General features: G+C 42.0%; 1 protein-coding gene across 1 annotated transcript in view; it reads left to right on the forward strand.

The window, feature by feature from the left end:
* Positions 1 to 24,134, forward strand: part of SERPINF2 (serpin family F member 2) — a 45,166-nt gene extending 21,032 nt beyond the window's left edge. The window contains exons 3-8 of the mRNA XM_056558697.1: positions 8,101 to 8,533; positions 14,008 to 14,151; positions 15,394 to 15,597; positions 18,008 to 18,150; positions 22,068 to 22,272; positions 23,464 to 24,134. Of these exons, the coding sequence (XP_056414672.1) occupies positions 8,101 to 8,533; positions 14,008 to 14,151; positions 15,394 to 15,597; positions 18,008 to 18,150; positions 22,068 to 22,272; positions 23,464 to 23,786 (1,452 nt within the window). The 3' untranslated portion in view covers positions 23,787 to 24,134. The remainder of the gene's footprint in view (positions 1 to 8,100; positions 8,534 to 14,007; positions 14,152 to 15,393; positions 15,598 to 18,007; positions 18,151 to 22,067; positions 22,273 to 23,463) is intronic.
* Positions 24,135 to 25,665: the final 1,531 nt, after the last annotated feature.

The following is a 25,665-nucleotide window of genomic DNA, read 5'->3' on the forward strand; positions in this document are numbered from 1 at the left end:
AATCGGCCAATCGCCAGCCGCAGCAAAGTCAGACTTGGCCGGCAATAGGCTGAGCGGCAGTGTGAAAACGCTTCAGGACACAAAATTCTTCACTACACCGGCACCTGGGACCGAAAACGTCACACTGCCGCTAAGCCTATCGAGTCTGACTTTGCTGCGGCTGGTGATTGGCTGAGCGCAGTATGATTCATCCGACCACCGGCAACCAGGAAGTGTATTGCGACGGAGACGGTTACCGGCGGCCCCGGGGGTGCTGAGGAAGGTATGTACATCTTTATTTTTTTTTTTACTGCCGGCAGTATGGGGGACAATTTTTATGTTCTGGAGTTCTCCTTTAAGGCTGGGGAGGGCCAGCCTGTTAATACCTAGGCCCAGGAGCACCATTTTTTTAAGCTATGGGCCTGTTGGTACCAGCTCTGAGGCGGTGGGTATCGGGGTAATAATTGGAGGTTAGTGTTAGCTGATTTTGGGGCTAACTCTAAGCCCCGGCTTAGTAATGGATTCCCTCTATAAGACCGCTTCCACTACTAAGCCTGAAAATTCATTTATAAAAAACACAACACATTGAGAATTTTTTTCTTTAAAAAAACACTCCTCTACAGCCCTCGTTAACCATTTTATTGAAATAAAAAAAACGCTGGTCATCGTCGCAGTCCACCGAATCTGATGTAGTCCTCCGCATTCACACATCTGAAATGAGAAGAAAAGAAAAACAAGAAATATGGGGAGAGCGCACATAATGCAGCATGTTCCTAAACAGGGAGCCTCCAATTGTTGCTAAACTAAGAGTCCCATCATGGGGGCTGGAGTCTCCCTGTTTGGGAACACACTGCCAGAAATGCTCTGATTCCATTATGAAAAATGCATAATGAGAACAGTCAGGCCTGAACTGTGTAGCTCTGCCCTCTAATGTTGTCATCACTAGCAGTAAAGGTCGCAGGGGGTCTCAGTAGTGAGACCCCCTTTCGATCTGTTCCTCTGCCCTTGGACAGTCTTTCCCATGATGGGAGAAGTTGTAGTACAACAACGCTGAGGGATGGCACTTGCACATCCCTCGGCTGCGAAACTTTTAGGACTAGTACTTCATCATGGACAGACTCCATCCATGATGGGAGTTATAGTCCAGGGGCTGAGGTGCAGATCGCAGCAGGCCATTCTCCAGAGACCCACTGCGATCCGCATTAAGTGAACAAGCCCGCGGCAAGTGCGGCTACACTGCGCACCCCGCTGGCTCCAGGCGGGGAATACTGTATGTCATAATTCATAATCCCCGCCACCAGGGGCTCTGGTGAAAAGCTATTCACTAATCAGAGCTCCCGTTGGCAGGGATTATGGATTATGACAGCGTATACAGGAACCGGCGGGGAGGGCAGTGTAGCCACATGTGCCACCGGTTTAACTTAATAAATACAGATCGCAGTGGGTCTCTGGAGAATGACCTGCTGCGATCTGGACCTCAGCCCCTGTACTATAACTCCCATCATGGATGGATTTGGTCCATGATGGGAGTAGTAGTCCTAAAAGTGCAAGTGCCATCCCTCAGCCCTGAAGTAATACAAATACTCCCACACTGAAATGTAACAGCTGTATACAGGAGCTGGCGGGCAGTTCAGTGCCACGGGCTTTTACAGTTAATAAATGCGGATCGTAACAGGTCTCTGGAGAATGACCCGGTGCGATCAGCCCCTGAAATATAACTCCCATCATAGGCAGAGTCCGGCTGTCTTGGTAGAACACTTTCCTACGTGTCCTTTTTTGATGATGTATTTTTGCATTACAAAAAATGTGTCTACACTTAAAAAAAAAAAAAAAAAAAAAAAAAAAAAAAAAAAATGCACATGATAAATTAGTATCCACTGTAGAATGCATTCCACAATACACAAGAGTACTTTCTGTTTGCTCTGTCAATAAAAGACACACAATAAAGATGCGATGAATGTCATTGCGCAAATTTTTGTGCAAAATACACGAGAAAAAGGGGTAACATCTCTATATATAAAACTCAACGTGTGTGTGTATATGTTCACGTTCAAACGGCTAAAGATATTAACATGAAACTTTGCACACGTTACTTATATGTCAACAACAAACATAGGATAGGTGATTTAACCCTTACTCACCCCCATTTGCTAGGGTCGTTTTTTTTTTTTTGTAAAGTCCCATACATGTCAATGGGAAATATATTACGGCATAACTTCCAAACGGCTGGAGATATTTCCATAATATTTGGTCACATGTTACTTATATGTCCACTTAAAATATAGGATAGTTAATTTAACCCTGAACTACCCCCATTTGTGAGGGTCCGGGTTTTTGTTTAAAGTCCCATGCAAATCAATGGGAAATATATGTTCCCACAACTTCCGTACGGTTGGAGATATTTCAATACCTGGTACACATATTACGGGTCGGGATAGGACGACGGGATAGGAGGTCAAAAGCTTCCTCCTTTGTTTGTTTTCCTCTCCAACAAGGATTAGAAAGGAAAAAACTGGGCAACACCGGGTATTCAGCTAGTTAATTATAAATCTCCCATTGAACCTAAATGTATTTCCTGATTCGCGGGTACTTCGTACACCAGGATTTATGTCCTGTACATGTGACCACCGGAATGGTGCTCGGATCATGCACGGCATGTCCTGGCTTTTGTCAGCAGCCAGGGGCCTGCTGGTAATGGCAGACATCAGCGTAAACATATAAAAAAGAAAATCTAAAAAAATTTATCAGGAATTGCTACTTTTTTGGCCACATCACATCCCAGAAAAAGTCACACATATATGTAAAACTGGTACCAATAAAAACTACAGCTCAAAGCGCAAAATATAGAGATATATATATATAAATATATATATATATATATATATATATATATATATATATATATATATATATATATATATATATATATATATATATATATATTACACCGTATTTATCGGGGTATACCACGCACCGGCCTATAACACGCACCCTCATTTTACCACGGATATTTGGGAAAAAAGTTTTTTACCCAAATATCCAAGAAAAAAATCAGGGTGCGCGTGTATACCCCGATATACCCCCAGGAAAGGCAGGGGGAGAGAGGCCGTTGCTGCCCGCTTCTCTCCCCCTGCCTTTCCTGGGGTCTAGAGCGCTGCTGTCGGCCCTTTTCACCCCCTGGTTATCGGCGCCGCTGCCCGTTCTGTCCCCCTGACTATCGGTACCGGCTCCCCATTGCCAGCGCCGATAGCCAGGGAGAGAGAAGCGGCGCCGACAGCCAGGGGGAGAGAAGGGGGCAGCGGCACCCATTGCCGGCGCCGCTGCCCCGTTGCCTCCCCCCATCCCCGGTGGCATAATTACCTGAGTCCGGTCCGCGCTGCTCCGCTGCTCCAGGCCTCCGTCGTGCGTCCCCGGCGTCATTGCTATGCGCTGAACGGCGCGGCGCTCTGACGTCATGCGCCGCGCCGTGCATAGCAATGACGCCGGGGACGCACGACGGAGGCCTGGAGCAGCGCGGACCGGACTCAGGTAATTATGCCACCGGGGATGGGGGGAGGCAACGGGGCAGCGGCGCCGGCAATGGGTGCCGCTGCCCCTTCTCTCCCCCTGGCTGTCGGCGCCGCTTCTCTCTCCCTGGCTATCGGCGCCGGCACCGATAGTCAGGGGGACAGAACGGGCAGCGGCGCCGATAACCAGGGGGTGAAAAGGGCCGACAGCAGCGCTCTAGACCCCAGGAAAGGCAGGGGGAGAGAAGCGGGCAGCGACGGCCTCTCTCCCCCTGCCTTTCCTGGGGGTGTATCGGCGTATAACACGCACACAGACTTTAGTCTAAAAATTTTTGCCTAAAAAGTGCGTGTTATATGCCGATAAATACGGTGTGTATGTGTATATGTGTATATGTGTATATGTGTGTGTGTGTGTGTGTGTGTGTGTATATGTATATGTGTGTGTGTGTGTGTGTGTGTGTGTGTGTATATATATATATATATATATATATATATATATATATATATATATATATATATATATATATATATATATATATATATATATATATATATATATATATATATATATATATATATATATATATATATATATATATATATATATATATATATAATAAAATTATATATATAATATATGCGCTGAGTACCCGGTGTTGCCCGGTTTTTCCTTCCTAATCCCTGTTGGGGAGGAAAATAAACAAAGGGGGAAGCTTTTGACTTCATGTCCCGTCCTCCTATCCTGACCCGTAATATGTGTACCAGGTATTGAAATATCTCCAGCGGTACGGAAGTTATGTGGGAACATACATTTCCCATTGATTTGCATGGGACTTTAAACAAAAACCCCGACCCTCACAAATGGGTGTAGTTGAGGGTTAAATTAACTGTCCTATATTTTAAGTGGACATATAAATAACATGTGACCAAGTATTATCGAAATATCTCCAGCCGTTTGGAAGTTATGCAGTAACATATATTTCCTATTGACTTGTATAGGACTTTAAACATAAACCCCGCCCCTGGCAAATGGGGGTGAGTAAGGGTTAAATCACCTATCCTATGTTTGTTGTTGACATAAAATTAACGTGTGTAAAGTTTCATGTTAATATCTTTAGCCGTTTGGAAGTTTTTGTGGAACATACACACATTTTGTTATGCTGTACATCTTATGGTTGTAATAACACCTTTTTATTCTAAGGACAATTGGTCATGCAAAAAGCAGGCTCTCATAAGTAAAAAAAAGTGTGAATTTAAAAAGACGAGGAGGAAAAAATGAACTCAAAAAGGAAACTGGCTTTGTCCTTAAGGCCAAAATGGGCTGTTATTAAGGGGTTTAGCTAATGCAACAATGCATTGCCTGGGAGCAGGGGGGGGGGGGGGGGGGGGACGGGACTGACTGGTCAGGCCCAAAGCAGCCGTGTGTGTGTGTGTGTGTGTGTCAACTGGTGACAGAGAGTTAAACAATTCTGTAAATTACTTCTATTAAAAATTCTTAATGCTTCCAGTACTTATTAGCTGCTGAATACTACAGAGGAAATGGTTTTCTTTTTGTTACACAGAGATCTCTGCTGACATCATGACCACAGTGCTCTCTGCTGACATCTCTGTCCATTTTAGGAACTGTCCAGAGCAGCATATGTTTGCTATGGGGAATTTCTCCTACTCTGGACAGTTCTTTAAAATGGACAGTGATGTCAGCAGAGAACTCTGTGTTCCAAAAAGAAAACCATTTCCTCTGTAGTATTCAGCAGCTAATAAGTACTGGAAGGATTAAGATTTTTTTAATAGAAGTAATTTACAAATCTGTTTAACTTTCTGGCACCAGTTGATTTATTAAAAAAAATAAAAATTATAAAAATCCACAGGAAGTACCCCTTTAACCCCTTAACGACGCAGGACGTATATTTACGTCCTGCGCCGGCTCCCGCGATATGAAGTGGGATCGCGCCGCGATCCCGCATCATATCGCGTGGGTCCCGGCGCTAATCAACGGCCGGGACCCACGGCTAATACCACACATCGCCGATCGCGGCGATGTGCGGTATTAACCCTTTAGAAGCGGCGGTCAAAGCTGACCGCCGCTTCTAAAGTGAAAGTGAAAGTGACCCGGCTGCTCAGTCGGGCTGTTCGGGACCGCCGCGGTGAAATCGCGGCGTCCCGAACAGCTGATCGGACACCGGGAGGGCTCTTACCTGCCTCCCCGGTGTCCGATCGACGAATGACTGCTCCGTGCCTGAGATCCAGGCAGGAGCAGTCAAGCGCCGATAATGCTGATCACAGGCGTGTTAATGCACGCCAGTGATCAGCATAGGAGATCAGTGTGTGCAGTGTTATAGGTCCCTATGGGACCTATAACACTGCAAAAAAAATGTAAAAAAAAAAGTGTTAATAAAGGTCATTTAACCCCTTCCCTAATAAAAGTTTGAATCACCCCCCCTTTTCCCATAAAAAAAATAAAACAGTGTAAAAAAAATAAAAAATAAACATATATGGTATCGCCGCGTGCGTAAATGTCCGAACTATAAAAATATATCATTAATTAAGCCGTACGGTCAATGGCGTACGCGCAAAAAAATTCCAAAGTCCAAAAAAGCGTATTTTGGTCACTTTTTATACCATTAAAAAATGAATAAAAAGTGATCAAAAGTCCGATCAAAACAAAAATCATACCGATAAAAACTTCAGATCACGGCGCAAAAAAGGAGTCCTCATACCACCCCATACGTGGAAAAATAAAAAAGTTATAGGGGTCAGAAGATGACATTTTTAAACGTATAAATTTTCCTGCATGTAGTTATGATTTTTTCCAGAAGTGCGACAAAATCAAACCTATATAAGTAGGGTATCATTTTAACCGTATGGACCTACAGAATAATGATAAGGTGTAATTTTTACCGAAATATGCACTGCGTAGAAACGAAAGCCCCCAAAAGTTACAAAATGGCGTTTTTTTTTCGATTTTGTCGCACAATGATTTTTTTTTTTCCGTTTCGCCGTGCATTTTTGGGTAAAATGACTGTCACTGCAAAGTAGAATTGGCGACGCAAAAAATAAGCCATAATATGGATTTTTAGGTGGAAAATTGAAAGGGTTATGATTTTTAAAAGGTAAGGAGGAAAAAACGAAAGTGCAAAAACGGAAAAACCCTGAGTCCTTAAGGGGTTAATATAGATTCACCGCGAATAAATTCTGATCGAACCACATTTTTTTTTATTTATTTATTTTTTAAATTGGGCGAATCGTACTAATCAAATTTTTCAAAATTTCGCTCATCTCTAGTTATCCTTTAGAATAAAATTTTAGTGATAAGTGTGGTAGGCGGGGGGCTAATGGCGTATTTGTGTACAGTGGGGAAAGAACGTTTGATGCCAGCAGTGTTAACCACCACACTACCATGGATAAAAGGCTGCCGGTGCCGGGTAAAGAAATACTTTAAATGCTGGCTTAGGGAAACCTGTTTTTACTTTTACTTTAGCAACTTGCAATCCAAAACAGGAACAGGTAACTTTAGTGCACTATTCTCTAAAGGCTACGACAGAGAACCACAATTGCTGCTTGGCACTATGGGACTTGTAGTCCTTGCAAATTAACTTAAGACTTAAATTTAGCTGAGACCAGTCTGAACTTGACTTGGAAAGACTGATTTGCTTACTGGGACATGACTGACTTAAGCCTGACTTGACATTAGAGCTGACTATCACTAACTTTGCACCTCACTTGTGGAATCCATGGTTAAGGCTTACCACCAGGGTGGACTTGTATGGACCGGAGCTGCTTGAGGCTTTCACTCGTTATCCTCTTCTTTTGCTGATGAGGCCTGTCGGCTCACTGGCTCTTCTCCCCACAGCAAACTTGGGTCTAAACTTGACTGGACAGACTTAATTGATGGACAACCTGGTCTGCCGGGTCCTGTGAAGGGTGATGGTTGAAGCAATTGGGTCTCCTAGGCCTGTCCTCATGTGGTGAGGCACAGGGCCCACAGTAGGTCTGGAGTTGACCTCCACACTCTCTCCTCTCTCCCACTCAACTATCTCCTTCTCATCTAGACAGACCTGGGAGAGCAGGAGCCCTGATTGGCTGAAGCAGTCATTTGGCTCTCTGTGCATACTCTTGCACAGACAAGATTAACTCTTGATGAGACAATAAGGTATAGAAGTGCATCTAACAATAGATATCACAGTGAAATAAACTATGAAACACTACATATAGACATATGAGCAGTGGGCTTGGAGTAGACACATTAAAGTGACAAATAACTCAAAGGAAGGTAGATATATCAGCTCACCCATAAATCCACATAGACAGATATCGTTCCTCTCAGTACATCTCGGGTTGGAAGCTCCGGGCTATACACTGAAGCCGTGTCTCCAGGTGGACTCATCAAAAAAAGGTAAGGTGAAAAAGTCCGGCTCCCATATGAGTAAAAAATATATATTTTATTGATCCATAATAAAATCCAAAACACAAAAATGGATTAAAAGTACATATGCACAGAAGGAAACGCCTCCGACACATTTCGACTTAAGTCTTAGTCATGGAAAAGAATTACAGTACACTGATTTAATGACTGAATTAAATGCAATGCTATATTTTTTTTTCTTTATATATACAGGAAGTGAATGAAGAATTTGTTACAGATACGACAGCAACAACTCCTGTTACTACAACTCCTCATACAGAAACGACACACTCTCCTATTGTAGACTCTACCTCAGACAGTCTGTTAGATATCTATCCTCACCTAACAGAGTCCTTCACAACCACTACATCCACAGCAGCACCAGAAGAATCTAGTAAACCTCCTGACCCAACAGTGGCCTTTCACCCTAAGGAATGCTCAAGTGAAGAAGTTGGATTTGACCTAGCATTCTCATCTGAAAATGAATGTGATGGGGTGCTGTCACCTGCAGATGTGCAAAAATTTGGAAGGGCAATGAATAAATTTAGCATGGACCTTCTGAAACAGGTCGAGCTGGAATCTCAGAACCCGAATGTGGTGGTGTCCCCCTTTAGCATCGCCCTTGGTCTTTTACAGCTGGCACTAGGTAACGACTGTACGCTTCCATAAAGATTAGATATGTATGGTAACTGTTTACATTGATATGAGAAAAATATAAATATACAGTAGAATCTTCCAATAGCGGACACTCACAGGGAATAAGTGTCTGCTATTGAGAGATGTCCCCTATAGGGAAAGGGCTTAGCAATCTTTATAAATTACCAAATCCTGTCCTGTACTCACTCCAGGGTGTAATTATCTATAAAACATGATAAAAAGTAGTATTACATTAGAATCTCCAAGTGCTGTTGAATCCCCCTTATTCCTCCCTCGTATCATTTTATCCCCTTTTTACCCTGTGCCACCTTATTCCCCCGTGCATTGTGCCAAATTATCCCCCCTTACCCCCTGCCACATAATTTCCCCTTCATCCCCATGTGTAAATTCATCACTCCCCTCTTTATGAAGTGGCATAGGGTGATGAAGGGGAATGAAATGGCTAAGGGGGGAAGAAATGGCACAGGGGAGGTAAAAAGGGAGTGATGACTTTGCACAGAGGGTAACAAAGAGGGAATGAAATAGCACGGGGGAATCAAGAAGAAATGACGTGGCACAGGGGGTAATAGAGGGACTATGTGGCACAGGGGGATCAGGGAAGGAGGGGGTAGTTATGATGTGGCCGGCAAATGTACAGAAGCAGGAGACTACTGATTAAACAGCAGGCTTCTGCTTCTGTGCTGGGGCTTCTGCAGTGGGGGCCAGGGCCCGTTACTGGGGTATTGGCTGTACCCCTTGATGCCGGCCCTGTGTACAAGGTACACACACTCCACAAGTGTCCAGCTCGCCACTCCTGATTCCAGTGCGCGGAAATGTGTGGACTACACGTGTAGATGCAAACATAAGCAAGAAGGAGAATCCAGCACTGCAGGTCCAAAGCAAGGAAGGCGCTTTATTGCATAATGACACACTGACAAATAACGTGGATCACAAGGTGACGCGTTTCGGCAAACTCTCTCGCCTTAATCGTACAAAGAAATGGTCTATATAGGGGACAGAAGCCCCACCCCCCCACCAGGTGAAAACACCTGAGTGGATGAGTCTGGAGCCACCCCCACCCCCCCCTTACACAGACAGATTAACAACATAATACATACTAAAAAAAACACACCAATATGTTGGATACAAAAAACATATAATAATATAATACAAAAATGAAATATATCCAAGGTGAAAAATAAATAGTAACAAGAACATAAAATAACTTGAAACAAAAAAGGTGTGAAAATTAGTGTATTATTAATACCCTGACCGTCCATAGTTGGATAGAGATACCAACATATATCAGTATAATAAAATCTTTGTGTGTGTGTGTGAACAAGTCTAAAGCAATAAGCACGCGGATTAGTGGATAGTGAGGGAGTTGTTCACATAGCAGTTTTGGAGAAGAAAATGGGATGGTGGGTCTCATGCACCTGAACAAATTAATCATAAGACAAGCCTCCAATAAGGACATGTCTACATTATGGAAATAAATGACTAATATGGTGCAGGAAGAATCACCAACCCAACCCTGAGTAATAGGCCTACGGGTAAAAACTGGGCACAACCATATAAAAATAAATAAAATGGTTTATAATATCCTGTGAAGACTGGGCATATTCATATATAAATAGATACCCTTTAGTACTCGGCCCAGTGAGAACCCGATCTCTAAAAGAGGTCTGTACTAATAAAAATAGTGTGTACTGAATGGGGATCAGTGTGAACAGGAGGCAAGAAGACACAACGATCTGATCACACCCTGTGTGGAACTAATAATATAGCATGGTGTCTTGCCTCCTGTTCATACCTACAGGGTACCTAGTACCCATTTTGAGGATCCAATAGACATCTCGGTCCATAAGTTTCCTCCTATGGTCTCCATGTATTGGGGCTGTGACCTTCTGAATACCCTGTACATACAAGCTCCGAAAGGAGCCTGCATGACACTCTGCACAATGTCTGCTAACCATGGAGACATGGTGGGAGTTAAAGTGTGGGATGTCTGACAGGTGCCTCCGAACTCTCACTTTGAGGGCACCTGTCATGCACCCCACATACTGGATGTTACACTTCCGGCATGTGATATAATAAACTACAATGGTGGTATTGCAGTTGATGTGTATCTCCATTTGAAAGATTTCTCCATTACTTGTGGACTTAAATTCAGTACTGTTTAACATGACTAGACAGCATGTGCTCTGTTTCAAACGTAATGCTGTGGCCTCTGACTCCCGAACAAAGTCTTCCTCTCAGGAACAACTGCGTCTGACACGGATCATCTCCCCCACATTTGTGGCCACATTTGTACGACCCCATGTGTTGCAACCAACTGGGTTTAGTAGCTCCAGTACGTTGGAACATGCTTGGGGAAACCCTACTCGCAATGGTTTTCGCTTTCCTAGAGACCACTCTAAAGCCATTCGAGAAAATCCCGGAATATGCCGGATCTCCTGAAATCATGGGGATATATTTCATAATAATTCTGCGAATGGCAACAAAGTAGTCACTGAATTGTGTAACAAAGGTTAAGGGTTTCTTGTTTTGGTGTTCACCATCCAGATTGAAGCTGTTAAATTTACCTTTCAATAGTGCTGATCGATCACTATCTCGAGCGATCCGAACAGCACGACTGATAGAGCCCTCTGTGTACCCCCTCTGTTTCAAACGTAATGCTGTAGCCTCTGACTCCCGAACAAAGTCTTCCTCTCAGGAACAACTGCGTCTGACACGGATCATCTCCCCCCACGGGTAGATTCCTCGTGACGTGGGGGGGATGACACGAGCCAGCTTGCAAAATTGAGTTGACAGAGGTCTCCTTCCTGTATGTGGACGTGGAAATTTTGCCCTCATTAGCATCACCGGTGAGATGCATATCCAGGAAGGATATGTACCTGAACAAATTGCGACAGTAAATTTTAGATTAAACTGATTATTGTTTAGGTAGTCAGAGAAGGTTTGTATCGGAACCCCATATAAATATGAGGTCGTCTATGTAGTGGCCATACCACTGGATGGAGGTGGAAAATAGGTTGATGGGGGCGAATAATGTCTCCCTCTCCCACCAACACATATATATGTTGGCGAGAGAGGGGGAGAACTTCACCCCCATCGAAGCGCCAGTGATTTGGAGGTAAAATTCCTGGTCAAACTGGAAAAAGTTGTGGGTCATCAGAAAATCCACTACCTGAACAATGTAATTACATAAATCACTGGGATACTGAGAATGTTTTTAAGAACCAGATAAGAGCCAGTTTCGACAAATAGTGCGGTATGACCGAGTACAATGACGTCACATCGGCCGTGATCCATACATAATTGGCTTGCCACTTCATCTGTTCGCACATCTGGAGAACATGGCTCGAATCTTTAATGTACCCAGGAATATGACAGATTAATGGCTGTAGTAGATTGTCAATCCAGGAGCACAGTCTCTCATTCAAAGATGAGATGCCCGCAACAATGGGGGCGCATGGGGGGAGGCAACACATCCTTGTGGACTTTGGGGAGAGAGTGGAACACAGCAATGACTTGGTATTTCTAACTTAGGATATTTTTTATGTCATTTACTGATTTATGTTGGTATACCGATCAACTATGGATGGTCAGGGTATTAATAATACACTATAAATTTCACACCCTTTTTTTTTTTTCAAATTATTTTATGTTCTTGTTACTATTTTTCACGGTGGATATATTTCATTTATGTATTATGTTTTTTGTATCCAACATATTGGTGTGTTTTTTGTTTTAGTATGTATTATGTTGTTAATCTGTCTGTGTAGGGGCAGGTGGCTCCACCCTCATCCACTCAGGTGTTTTCACCTGGTAGGGGGTGGGGCTTCTGTCCCCTATATAGACCAGAAGGATCTTAACATTTCTTTGTACGCTTAAGGCGAGAGAGTTCGCCGAAATGCGTCACCTTGTGATCCACGTTGTGTCTGTGTGTCATTATGTAATAAAGCACCTTCCTTGCTTTGGACCTGCAGTGCTGGATTCTCCTTCTTGCTTATGTGTACAAGGTAGGACCGGCACATAAGCCTGGTTGTCCCCTATTGGGTGTGTCTGCATCCGCTATTGGGAGTGTCTCCTATTCGGTGGGTGCAAATACAAGTCTTATGGGACTCTGCTGGGGAATTAAAAACTGTCCACTATTGGGGAGTGTTTTACTAAGGGAGATTTTACGGTATAGGGTTTTGATGGCGCAAAATTGAACTGGTTGTATGTAATCAGTTCTGAACATACAGCTGATAGCTATATCTTTTAATTTTTTTTTTTTATTATTGTGGTGTAAAATCTGCACTTTCAGAGTTAAAAACTGCTGTATTGGCAGGGTACAATGCTGTCACTCCGACGATGTTCTCTTCTTAGGCTATGTTCACACATGTCAATTCTTGATGCAGAAAATACTCACGACCTTTCAATGACACGAACGGGGCTTTGAAACCAGACAGAATTTTCACATGGAAATTCTTCTTGCAATCTGCTTCAAATTACTTGAGCGCTGTGGTTTTTGCATGGAAAAGTGGAGGAAATTCTGCCGTGTGAACATAGCTTTAGGGTGCATTCTCACGCTATTACTAGCGTTGATTTGAATGGGTCCACAGACAGTCCCCAATAGTGTCAGATTTGCCAGTCATTGCTTTTTGCAGTCATTGCTTTTGTCGTTTTTAAACAAGGAGTCATCAGGCATACCCTGGTGGATTCACCCCCACCCTGTTTAGCTATCAATCGGGTTGGTTGGGCAAGGCATATGATATTGGTCTCCTCCACAGTGAACAGTGGATCAGGCAGTATGAAAGAGTAGTTTCCTCTCTTAGGGTGTATTCACACGTACAGTATCCTGCGCAGGATTTGAAGTTGATGCAGGATTTGATGCAGTGTTCAGTCATTTAGTTTACATTGAACTTTGCATAAAAAAATCTGCAGCATCAAATATGTGCAGGATACTGTATGTGTGAATACACCCTTAGGGTAGGGTCAACAGCCGTATTTTGCTGCATATTTTCCTACCTATTGAAGTCAATGGGTAGCAAAATCAGCTGCTTATTTCGCTACCCATTGACTTCAATGGGTAGGAAAATAAGCAGCAGCAGAATACGGCACTTGTGACCCTATTTTTCAGATGGTTGTTTGAAATGTAAAATGTACAAAGTATTAACTGCTTACTAAAAACTGTCCTAACTGGTACCCTTGAGCTATGTATGCAATAGCCTTGCAGAAGATTTTGGCCAGCTTTGGAACCCTTGTTTTGTCTGTGCTTAAAGAACAAATAAACTAATGACTTGCACACCTTGACAATATGTCATGTTGCTTTTTGGCTAAATATCATTATATTTAAGAGTAATCTTTAATTATTGAATAGCTGGAAAATGTCAAAGGGTAGGTGGGTGAGTGGGTTTGTTTTTATTCTAGTGACATTGAAAGTGTTAGGCATTGCTTCAGTATTAACATATTTTAATGTGTATTTTTTAATTTTAGGTGCTGAGAATCAAACGGAGACGCACATATTGGAGGCACTCCATGTGGAATCATTACAATGTCTTCACGAGAAGTTGCACAAAGTGACAAAGCGACTGGTGAAAAGTTCTTTAAGTTTAGCTACTCGCATGTACATCAAGAAAGGTGTGTTAGATAAGGGAAGAACAATGGGGGAACACAATCTGTGTAGAGGAAAAGTGGCCTTGTTAAAAATAAGAGATCGGATTGGTTGCTATGAGCAATTGGTCAAATTTTCCTCTGCACAATTTTTGACAAATCTCCACCTATAGTTCATCAGAGAACTTCTTTTCTGCCATGAATGTGTTTCTATAATGTGTAAGCTTGTAGTTTTTCAACATGGTGTACTTAATGGCTAATAATCTGCATCATTTTTTTTGTCCAATCTATCAACAAATTACTTCACAGCATCTTTTTAAAAGGGGTACTTTGCTTCTCAGCATTTGGAACAAACTGTTCCAAATGCTGGAGCCGGGAGCTCGTAACATCATAGCCCAGCCCCCTCATGATGTCCCACCCCGGTCCCTCAATGCAAGTCACACCCCCTCCCATAGACTTGCATTGAGGGGGCGGGGCGGACGTCACGAGCTCCCTGCTCCAGCATTAGGAACAGTTTTGTTCCAAACGCTAAGCAGTGGAGTGGAGTACCCCTTTAAAGGAGTAGTCCAGGTTAGGAAAATTTGTTCCCTATCCAATGAATAGGGGATAAGTGTCTAGTCGCTGGGGTCAGAGCGGTCGGACCCCTGTGATCTCCTACACTGTGCGCCAGCACAAAGGTGTATCTCTACCTCTCCCCTAGAGATGCCTGGAGGGGATGTGTTGACCAGTGCTTCGTGCGGTGTCATCATCAGCTCTTTTAGTGCAAAGAGCCAGGGCGCCGTGCAACAAATTGCAGTGGTCCGACCCTCAGAGCCCCCCTAGCCATTTGGATGGCAATACATTTTACTAACCTTGAACAACTCCTTTAACAGGGAACTTTCATTAAAGGAGTGCTCCAGTGTTCGGAGCATTTTGTTCAGAACACTCTGGGAACCGGAGGCTGGGATTGTGATGTCATGGCCATGCCCCCTCCATTCATGTCTATGGGAGGGGGGCATGTTGGCTGGCGGGGTCCCAACAGCGGGATAAGATGAATAGGGGATAAGATGTCTAACAGCGGAGTACCCCTTTAAATAAAGGGTTTTACCTTCTCTATCTCTTGCTACTACATTTTTACAAAGAGAAACATGACAAGGGGTAGGTGGCCTCCTAGGTTATTTTTGGAGATAAACAATCAAAAGGTTTTTCTATCTAGTAGCTAGCTATCCTGCTAAACTTTAGGGACTGTGGTGGGACAATGTCTAAGTTTCTCACTTTTTTTTTTTTTAGATTTTCAAATTAAAAAAAGTTTCCTTAAGAGATCAGAAAGGCTTTATGGAACAAAACCTGTAAACCTCAAGCAGGATATGCGGCAGAATCTGGAGGATATAAACAAGTGGGTTAAGGATGCCACCAGAGGAAAAATCCCAAACTTTCTTTCCAACATCCCATCAAATATTGTCTTAATGCTTCTGAATGCATTACACTTCAAAGGTAACATGCTTTTCATGTTTCATAGTTCTATATGTTCAGGTTTGACTTTCACCAGTAGGTATGTATTACAGTAAGGCCCCTGTAATGAATAAAAGTGTCAGTAAGATGTTCTAATGTTCATGCCTGCAGCAAAGCCAGATCTACAATGACTGAAGAGTTACTGTTAAAAACATGGTAGAGACAAAATTGCTGCAGAAATGTATAACATTTTTAAAGTTTTTACACAATGCTGTCCCTATCCATAGACCTCAATCGTAGGCCTGAAAAGTCAGTGTGGCCTCCAATTGGGTGGTTTGTCACAGTTTGCATTTGTCTGCTGGATGGATTGGTGCAGACCTATGCTCAATAACATAGTGCAGGATCCCGTGGGGAGAAAAATAGTATAGTATGCAGTATACTTAACATGGGAATCTATGCATGCCAGTCATTCATAAAGAGGAGGTATCCATTGGGGAGTTCCCTTACGTATACCCCTGCTGGACACTGCACGTGTTGTAAATAGAGCTTCACTTCTCATAGCCTCTTCTGTAAGATAGTGTTAGAAAGCCAGAATATGTATAGTACTGGGAGCAATTCCATCTTTTAATATAGTAACTGTTAAAGCGTATCTGTCAGATGCCACAAAAAAAGTTACTCAGTACCTAATCCTGACCATGTAAATCTAACTTTATGGCTCTATCATCTATATTTATTATTAAAATCCCTCTCTATTAGATCAGTGTTAGAAATCCTCTTAAGGGAAGGGGGCGTGTCTGTCCCCTGTGGTGGTGGTGGGAGGTGATTGGGTCTGGACCCATAGTGGTGGGATTTTCAGGAGCAGTTTTCTTTATTAAATATTCAATACATTTTAAACAACCATATTACAAAAAGGTCTTTCATTTTCATTAGTAACAACACAAACTTTTTTTTTTTTGATCTGACAGTGCTCATTTAATTTGGATAGTGGGTGCTGGTTGCAGGACCAGTTCCCCTGTTTCCATACACACTTCTGTGCATGTAGGACATGTACAAGATTATAGGTACCTTGGATCCTGTGAACATAACACACTGCCCATCAAGCGTTCTGGAATTAGCTCACAGAATATTAGAGGACAGGGGAAGGGACATTCCTACAGTTAGGACTTGGCGTTATTTTACAAAGGTTGGAAATGCTGTAGATTTTCCGCAGGTAAATTTTGCAGCAATTCTCCTTTTGACTATTCTGTGTACAGCTGGGCTGTGACTCCAAAATAACAGCTAATAGACTTTAATAAACTTTGCAAGTGAGTCCCTCCCGTATCTTCTCCATGGCACAGTTAGGCTAGGGCTACATGGTTACCTTGCAAGCTTCATGTTGCATGACTGATGGTAGTAAGGTAGAAGTCTCTGCAGAGTAAAGGTCAAATCGGTCATCCGGGGAATGGAGCGTAATGCCACCCCTTCCCCAGCTTATATGCCACGACCACAGTGGATCTCTGGAGTAAGACCCCGGAGAGTCAAAAATAAGTTAACAGTAATGCTTCAATGTCCCAGACTATTCATTTTTTTTTTTTTTTTCTTCAACTCTTGGATTTTTCCTACACGGTTTGTGTTTTGGTAAAACTGGAATGTTGGTAGATTGATTATATAGCGATCTACAGCTTTCTCGTTTATTTTACTACTTACTACAAAGTTGGTCTATTCTGACCCCCTATAATTTTTTTTTCTTGTCTTCCGAACTGTGTGACTGCTTGTCTCTTGCGCAGTGACTTTTAGTTTTACTTGTACCCTTTTGTTAAACTTAGTAATTCTGGAACTGTGTATTTGCTTTTACAGTTACTTGTAATGCATAGTGATCTACACAATGTTTGTATTACAGTGAACTTTTAGATTGGCTATCTACTAGTACAGTCTGTCTATGGCAACCTATAATAGATCTTTCACCACTGTCATGACAACTAACTGGTGTGTGTGTGTGTGGTGTGTTGTAGTCTGCGCATTTTTATTTTTTTTTCAAAAAAACTAAGCTCCAATAGATGCCTCAAACGTGATGTGTTAGTCCGGAATTTCCTGCAGGAAAGGAATGTCAGAGGAAGCTGGAAGCAATGGGCCAGGAGCAATTGGAATGGCAGCTGTAGGGGATTGGGGTAGGTGAGAAGGATCTGCTAAAGCATTCGGTATACCCCTTTTAAGAGGAAAGAAGAGTATCATAAGTTTTTGTCATGTGTTGACGTTCTGCTCAACTTCTGCCCTCTGCACATCTCAGAAATATACTTTACGAGATGGGTCGGTGCCAAGATTTGATCAGCGTGTGTGGGCAAAACAATGCCTACTTACAATGTTCAATAGCTTCGGGAGCAGAACAGATAATATCCTTCTCTGCTCCCTGGACAACCCCTTTAACTGCAATAGTGAAACACCTGAAACCATGCACTGCCCTTTATTTGCACAGGAACTTGGAGAAACAGATTTGACCCTGCCAAGACAGTGCCAGATGTGTTTGCAATAAGTGACGATGAGACTGTGATGGTGGATATGATGCAATCACTGAAGTATCCGTTAAGTTATTTTACACATGAGAAGATAAACAGTCAGGTAAGTGCACAAAATATATTATACATAACTCGTATAAAGACACACATGGGTATTCTATATATGTGAGAACTGAGAAAAATCTTACTGCAGCGGCGCTTCCAACCAAGAAGATCTGGGATTCCAGTGGTAAGGTGGTTTCAATAGTTTGTTTATTGAAAACTTAATAAAACATACAAAAAATAAAAAGAAAAGAAATAAAACCATGCATGAAATGACCGGTTGTGGCAAGACGCGTTTCGGGAGGGTAATCTTTATCAATTGCAAGTAGTGAAGTCATATAAGTAGTAAAAGACAGGCTATAAATACAAAGGAAAAGGGCGCCAAAGCAAGGTAAGTAGGTGGGGCGAATGACGTCAAAACTAGCATATTAATAATGGATCTAAAAAAGGGCCTATGGAACCAGAGGTATGAAATTACATCAGATATAATAAAATATACATTAAGGGGTGCAGATCTATTGTAAATAGAAAAGTCCAAAATTAAAAATCTGGTCTAGCCAATCAGAATAGCTAGAAGCTAAGGTAGCCAATTATGAACTAGGTAGTGACGTATGTTGTCGACCAAAAATGCCGTACAAGTCTATGGAATAATTACGTGATGCCAGGCAGCCAATCCAGTGGCGAGAAAGTAGTTAATTCATTCCATAGGTTGCCTCAGAGGAGGCGACCAATCAGAAGAGGGATGTATAGTTCAGTGTACAGTACAGTGGAGTCCAGGGGTGGGATGGTGCTTGAATAGGGGAGCCAATCAGATTATCCCTCCGTTGGATGGCGACCAATAGGAGTGTAGCCATGCCAAGATAATCATGTGGTGATGGGCAGCCAATCCCGGTACAGAGATACTTCATTCAAACCATTGGTAGTTCTGGGTATGGTGACCAATCAGAATAAAGACGTATGATTGGGTGTAATGTTCACTGAAGTCTAGAGGTGTGGCAACAGGATGTTCAAAGGAGGGGGCCAATCACATACTCAGAGGTGGCGACCAATCGGAATGCAGCCGTATGAAAACCGGACCATGACAGTTCTACTAGCCGCTGAGATGATAGCCAATTGGAGGACCATGCGTATGGACCACGGGGTCCGAAAGTCCTGGCTTGTTGGTAACCTGTGGATCAAATAAATGTACAGAGAGGGGACCTATGAGACCAAGCAGGGTGGGCATGAACGGGAGTGCGAATGGAGGGTGGCTATGATCAGGGTGGAGACCAATGACTGAGTGTGGGGGCGGGGTTATTGAGTACAGGGATAATCTGGGTGGTATATCAAGATGGGCAAAAGGAGTTAGGTGACATTTTCGATATATTCGAGGGACCAGTGTCCTGAGGGTTTAGATCCAGAAATTCTCTCCTGTGAAGGGTTGAACACCCAGAACTACCAATGGTTTGAATGAAGTATCTCCTTACCTCGGGATTTGCTGCCGTCATCACGTGATTGTCTCCGCACGGCTACACTCCTATTGGTCGCCATCTGCCGGAGGGATGATCTGATTGGCTCCCCTCTTAAAATGCCGTCCCTCACCACTGGACTCCACTGTGCCGTACACTGAACTATACGTCCCTCTTCTGATTGGTCGCCTCCTCTGAGGCAACCAATGCAATGAATGAACTATTTTCTCGCCACTGGATTGGCTGCTCGGCATCATGCAATTATTCCACAGACTTGTAATGCATTTTCGGCTGACAGCATGCATCACTTCATACCTCGATCATGATTGGCTACCTAAGCTTCTAGCTATGCTGATTGGCTAGACCCACCAATTTTGGACTCTTCATTTGTATTTACAATACATCTGCACCCCCTAAATGTATATTTTATATCATGTTATTTCATATCTCTGGTTCCATAGGCTCTTTTTTTAGATCCATTATTAACATGCTAATTTTGACTTCTTTCGCCTCACCTACTTACCTTGCTTTGGCATCCTTTTTCCTTTGTATTTATAGCCTGTCTTTTACCCCTTATGTAGAAGACTTCTCTACTTGCTATTGATAACGGGAGATTACCTCTTCTTAAACGTGTCTTGCCACCACCTGGTTTTCATGCATGTTTGTTCTATGTTTTATTAAGTCTTCAATAGTTGAACTATTGAAACCACCTTACCACTGGAATCCCAGATCTTCTTGGTTGGAAGCGTCGATGCAGTAAGATTTTTCAGTTTCAGTCTATACGATTTACGGACCTCTGCCAATGATTCTGTAATTTATGCTGCTGGTATGCACTCAGCCTACCCGGATGTTGCCATAGGTAACACACCTCTGCACATAGGATACACCTCTGCAACTTATCTATAACGGCACGAAGCGCTGTAATCTCCTTTTTTTTTTTTTCTTCAAACTCTCCTCTTATGTATGTGAAACGTGAACAAAGTATTGCAAAGTCTAGGTTATTATAGAAGATATCTTGTATAACAGTGACTATCCTAATTTGATAGTTCAGCACGCTTAGCCTGATGGAAACTCATGTGTTGAAGATATCTTGTCTAGTAATATTCCAGACTCCATGACAGAAACCCAATGTATTCTGTTAAAACAAAAGGGGTCTGTCAAGTGCCATAGGGGATCAAGCACCACCAATATGTTTGTAGTTTTGCTCCTATAATGGTTTACAACATGGTTCCTCTGAATTGTTCTGTTCCATGCCTAAAATATAGTTTTATCACTTTAAAGCTATTGATGGAGACTAACAATTTCTATGGAGCACAAGTATTAACTTGGGACAACATAGTTGCTGTCAACTAAGGAATATAACTGTAAATGGCCTATTGCAATCCTTTCAACACAATTGTGAACTGTGATTCTGTCCTCATGTAGATTCTGTGTAGTCTGTAACAAACTTTACTCAAGTTTAATATAGACACACAAATTTTTGCAGCTGTTGTGTGGCTGTTAGTTTTGGTTAAGACTCACAGTTGACCCTTGTTTAGGATCCTGTCTCAGCTCACTTGTGCTTATCTCAGAAGGTGGGAGGCTGGTACATGCCGTGGGCAGGTAAGAAGCCAGGCTCCATACAGGAGATCACAGGGGTTTCCAGCAACTAGAAACCTATTCCCTATCCTTTGTATAGGGAATAAGTTTGTTCCCCAAAGCACTCCTTTAACAGGGGATTGGCAAAAAATGTTACATTTTACATAGGGTCAGGTGGTTACCTTAGGTCAGGTGGTACATAGTGAAAAGCAAAGTAATACCCTACTGTTCGTGAGTTACGTTCACTTAAAAAGTCCTTCTCCTTCTGTATTTATAAGGGCATTTTTGAAGAATGTTGATATAAAGGATTATAAATGTTTGACTTATTTATACAATGAAAGAATACAGCACTTTATAAATAATAAAGGTTCACTTAAATAATAAATCCCAGCTCTATTTAAACCCTTTTCCAAATGATAAATTAAAAACAGTTCTTTATTGATATGCACTAAAATCTTTTCACCAACTTGTGATAACCACTTGTGAGCACCAAAAAGGAAAAAAGTTTCAAGAAAATTTATTAAATATTATTGGAGGTAATGGACCACCGATAAATCAATCACTATCACGCAATTTGCAAAAAATGAATCGGTATTGATGATCGGTAATGATATTCATATAATGGTGAGAACGTGATTTACCCCTGTCCCTCAGGATAGACGGACAGGAGAAATATCACAGATTCAGATTCTTGTATTTATCACCAAGCACTGGCGTGTATTGTAGCACAACGCACTAATGTATAGATAGCACTATCTAGTGTCTGGTAACATCAAATAATGCTCACCAGTAAACAAACACAGTCCAAATCACCCCATATATAGAAATAGTATTAAAAGAATCAACTTTACAGTTTGACTTTTACTGCTAAACTTGAAAACTTTACAGAATTTTTTTGATTTGCTTCACATAACATGTTGAATTGATCGACTATTTTCCTTTCTTCCACAAGGTGGCCAGAATACCTTTTAAGGGAAACCTGAGTTTTGTTGTTGTATTGCCAAACAACATGAACTGGAATCTCTCAAGAATATTGGATAAGTTGAACAGAACTGAACTTTATAACAAATTGCATAAAGAAAAGCCGACCACTCTGAAAGTTCCAAAACTAAACCTAGATTTCAAACTGGAACTTGGTCATGTTTTATCCAACCTTGGTAAGTATTACTTTAACCTCAACAGATAGTATATGATGGCATAGCTAAATGGGATAGAATACTCAGTCCAGTTACATACAAACCCACCTCATGTTCAGTACATTGCCAGAGATAAGATGGACATGACATGCTAATTTTAATTTGGCATCAAATTATGTTTCAGCTGTACGGTGGGTTTCAACAGAGTTTGGCTAGAATATCCGGCCAATCATAGTGTACGTCTCGTGTTATTTGTTGATACCTTTCAACCAACCAGGGAAAACCTCTGAACACTGCAACAGCCAATCGGCATCACTGCTATACTGTTAGCCTTGTGAATGCTGCTGCATTCGGTACTGTAAGGTTACTGTAAGCTGTTGACGTGAATCTAATATTTGAAGTTTTACCTTGCTTTTGGTCCTGACTAGAGATGGGTAAATCTACAGCAAGATTGGCAAATCCAAATGAATCTAGACTTGTTTAGTCTTCTAAATGTCTCTGCTTTCCAAGTGTCCCGTTTTCCCTGAGAGCGACTTTTACATGGCTAAATGAATAGATGGCCATATCTTACTGTAGACTTGCTCATCTCTAGACCTGATCAAAAATGAGTGAATCTACAGGAATAGTCAGACATTGATTGGTGTAAACTGCTAAAATTGGTGTTTTGCTTGCCTGCAAAAGTTTTCTAGTTGGTGTAACCATTGGTTGCAGATCAGTTTCACTAATCTCTGATCGGGGCTAGAAATGAGTGGGTTCCTATACTATTTTAGATTCTCTTGAATGATCTCTCAACAGGCTAACAATTTCTGTTGTTCTTTTATTATGTTCTTTGTTTGTGCAACATGAAGATTGCAATGTTCATTGATTTGTTATTCTGGTCACAATGAGACACTGACATGAATCGCACAAGGTCTAACCTTAATGGATTTTTGGACGCAAGTCACATGCATTGGGGTAGATACTTGCAAAGTTGCAAGTTGTGTGAAACTTCTCTGCATTTTTGGGAGGCAGCAAGTTGCATGACTTAGATGGAATATGTCACTTGCTTGTGTAACCCAAGCCTAATTTCTTTGTAAGTGCAAATCACTTTGTAGAGCGTTGATGAAACCTTTCCAGACCAAGTTAGGCTGTAGAATACAGGTATTTGATTTCTGAACATCCCATGTGTGTGTGTGTTCTTGCGTTATGTAATAATTGTAATCTTTTTCTTAGGACTTGGAGAGTTGTTCACTAATCCAAATTTGAAGGGAATTTCAGATGAGCACTTGTTTGTATCCAGTGTTGAACATCAGTCCACGCTGCAGCTAAATGAGGAAGGCGTTGAGGCTGCTGCTGCCACAGCCTCCATTATGTCACGCTCATTGTCTACGTTTAGCATTAATCGCCCATTCATATATTTTTTGTATGATGATATGACCAGTCTACCCTTATTTCTGGGGTATGTTCGTAACCCCAAACCAGGCTCTGAAAAAAAGAGAAAAGAATCAGTTATCCCAGATCATAAGCCCATTAGCAAGGGTTCTATACCTAAATAAGTGCTTTCTCAGAGGTCACTCCTGAATCCTCATTAGGGGCATCTAGTAAAACTTGTGGAATGAGTGATGAAAGGACAAAAAGTTCTGGCATGGTCTGATTTGACCACTTTATTTTTTTTATTTTTTTCCATCTCTACCATACCATGTGTGCTGGAAAGCCATACTACTTAAAATACGGGACTTTCATAAATTTGTCAACCTTTTTATCAAGACAAATTTTATTCATTTTGGATATATTGGTCTTTGTCGTACAAAGTCCTGCTTACATCATCCCTTTGGAAATAACAATATTTATGCTTTGTATGCAACCAGCTTATCCCTATTTTCTTGTTTAAATAAAGCAATTGAAATACATTTTTACTCATTTGGGCTCCATTGTTTTCATTTTTGTAAGTTTTTTTATATAGTCACTACATTTATTAAATTGAGTTGGTGATGAATGTAATGCTAAAGCCAGTTTCAGGTAACTGTAATTCAACTAGATCTTCCAAAATCTTCAGTAGTTTATAAAAATGCAGCTGCATTACAACATCAGAAGCTGGCCTTAAGGGTTCATGCAAACTGAAGTCCTGGGGCAGTGACTAAGGCCCCTTTCACACTATATAAAGTTGCTCCGTTAAGACCCGTTATAAACTTCCATTAGAAAAGCCTTAAAAACGATGTTAAATGGCTGTTACAAAATCCCATTCAAGTCTATGGGCCGTATAATCATAAGCCTCCGCAGTGCTATGAATGAAAAGTATTCGAACAGCAGCGCATCTGACCGGGAAGCCGGCCGGCCTGATGCGCTGCTGATAGAATACTTGTCATTCATAGTGCTATGGAGGCATATGTACATAGAAGCGCTGTGGGGGCCAGACATATAGCGTTATCTGACCCCCACAGTGCTATGTACATATGCCGCAGCAGCACTATGAAAGACAAGTATTCTTTTAGCAGCGAATCAGGCCGGCAGGCTTCTTGGCCAGATGCTCTGCTAATAAACTTTTCATTCATAGCGCTGCCGGGGGGGGGGGGGAATATATATCTTTCTCTCACCTCTCTCTCTCCTCGCTTACCTCTCTTACCTCTCTATCATCTCTATTATCTCTCTATTCTCCATACCGGCCATTCAGGGCTCCCGGCGGGGAATTTAAAAATGAAAGTGAAATGCATCCTACATCACAGGGGAGTGCAACATGCCACCCGCTCCCCTGTTTAATAACTTCTAATCACATCAGGTCTCAAGTGAGATTCAGTGTGATCATTCCCTCAGCCCATATACTACAACCTCCATCATGGAACAGTCTGTTCCATGATGGGGGTATTAGTACAACCCGGAAATGAGGGGTGGCACTGATGACACTGACAGTCAACTAAGTGTAAAGCAGTCCAGAGATGGGTTTGTGTGGTGTTTTATAATAATTAAAAAAAAAAAAAATTTCCTTGGCTGCTGCCCTAAATTTGGGCAAAGGGTGGGTGGCAATGAACCAATGAAAAGCCTCTCTCAGTAATCCTGACCTGGATGACTGATCTTGGTTAGATTTACACCTGTGTTATAGGTCCATGGGGAGGAAGGGTTATGCAGTTGCCCATGCAACCAATCAGATTGCTGCTTTTTTTTTATTTTTTTAACAGGTCTCTTTAACCCCTTCAGTACAAAGGGCTTAAGGGTACGCCCTTGCATCCTGGTACTTAAAGGGGTTATCCAGGAAAAAACTTTTTTTATATATCAATTTGGCTCCAGAAAGTTAAACAGATTTGTAAATTAGAGAAAATTTGTTGGTGCAGCTCACAATTATACACTTACCGAGGTGATATGGGGTACACACCTATACCACGGTGTGTTAAATATATCAAAAGAACAGAAAAACAATATCCCCTACCTCAAGGTTAGTGT

The sequence above is a fragment of the Hyla sarda genome, chromosome 2 (genome assembly GCF_029499605.1).
Source record: "Hyla sarda isolate aHylSar1 chromosome 2, aHylSar1.hap1, whole genome shotgun sequence".
Taxonomy (NCBI): Eukaryota; Metazoa; Chordata; class Amphibia; order Anura; family Hylidae; genus Hyla; species Hyla sarda.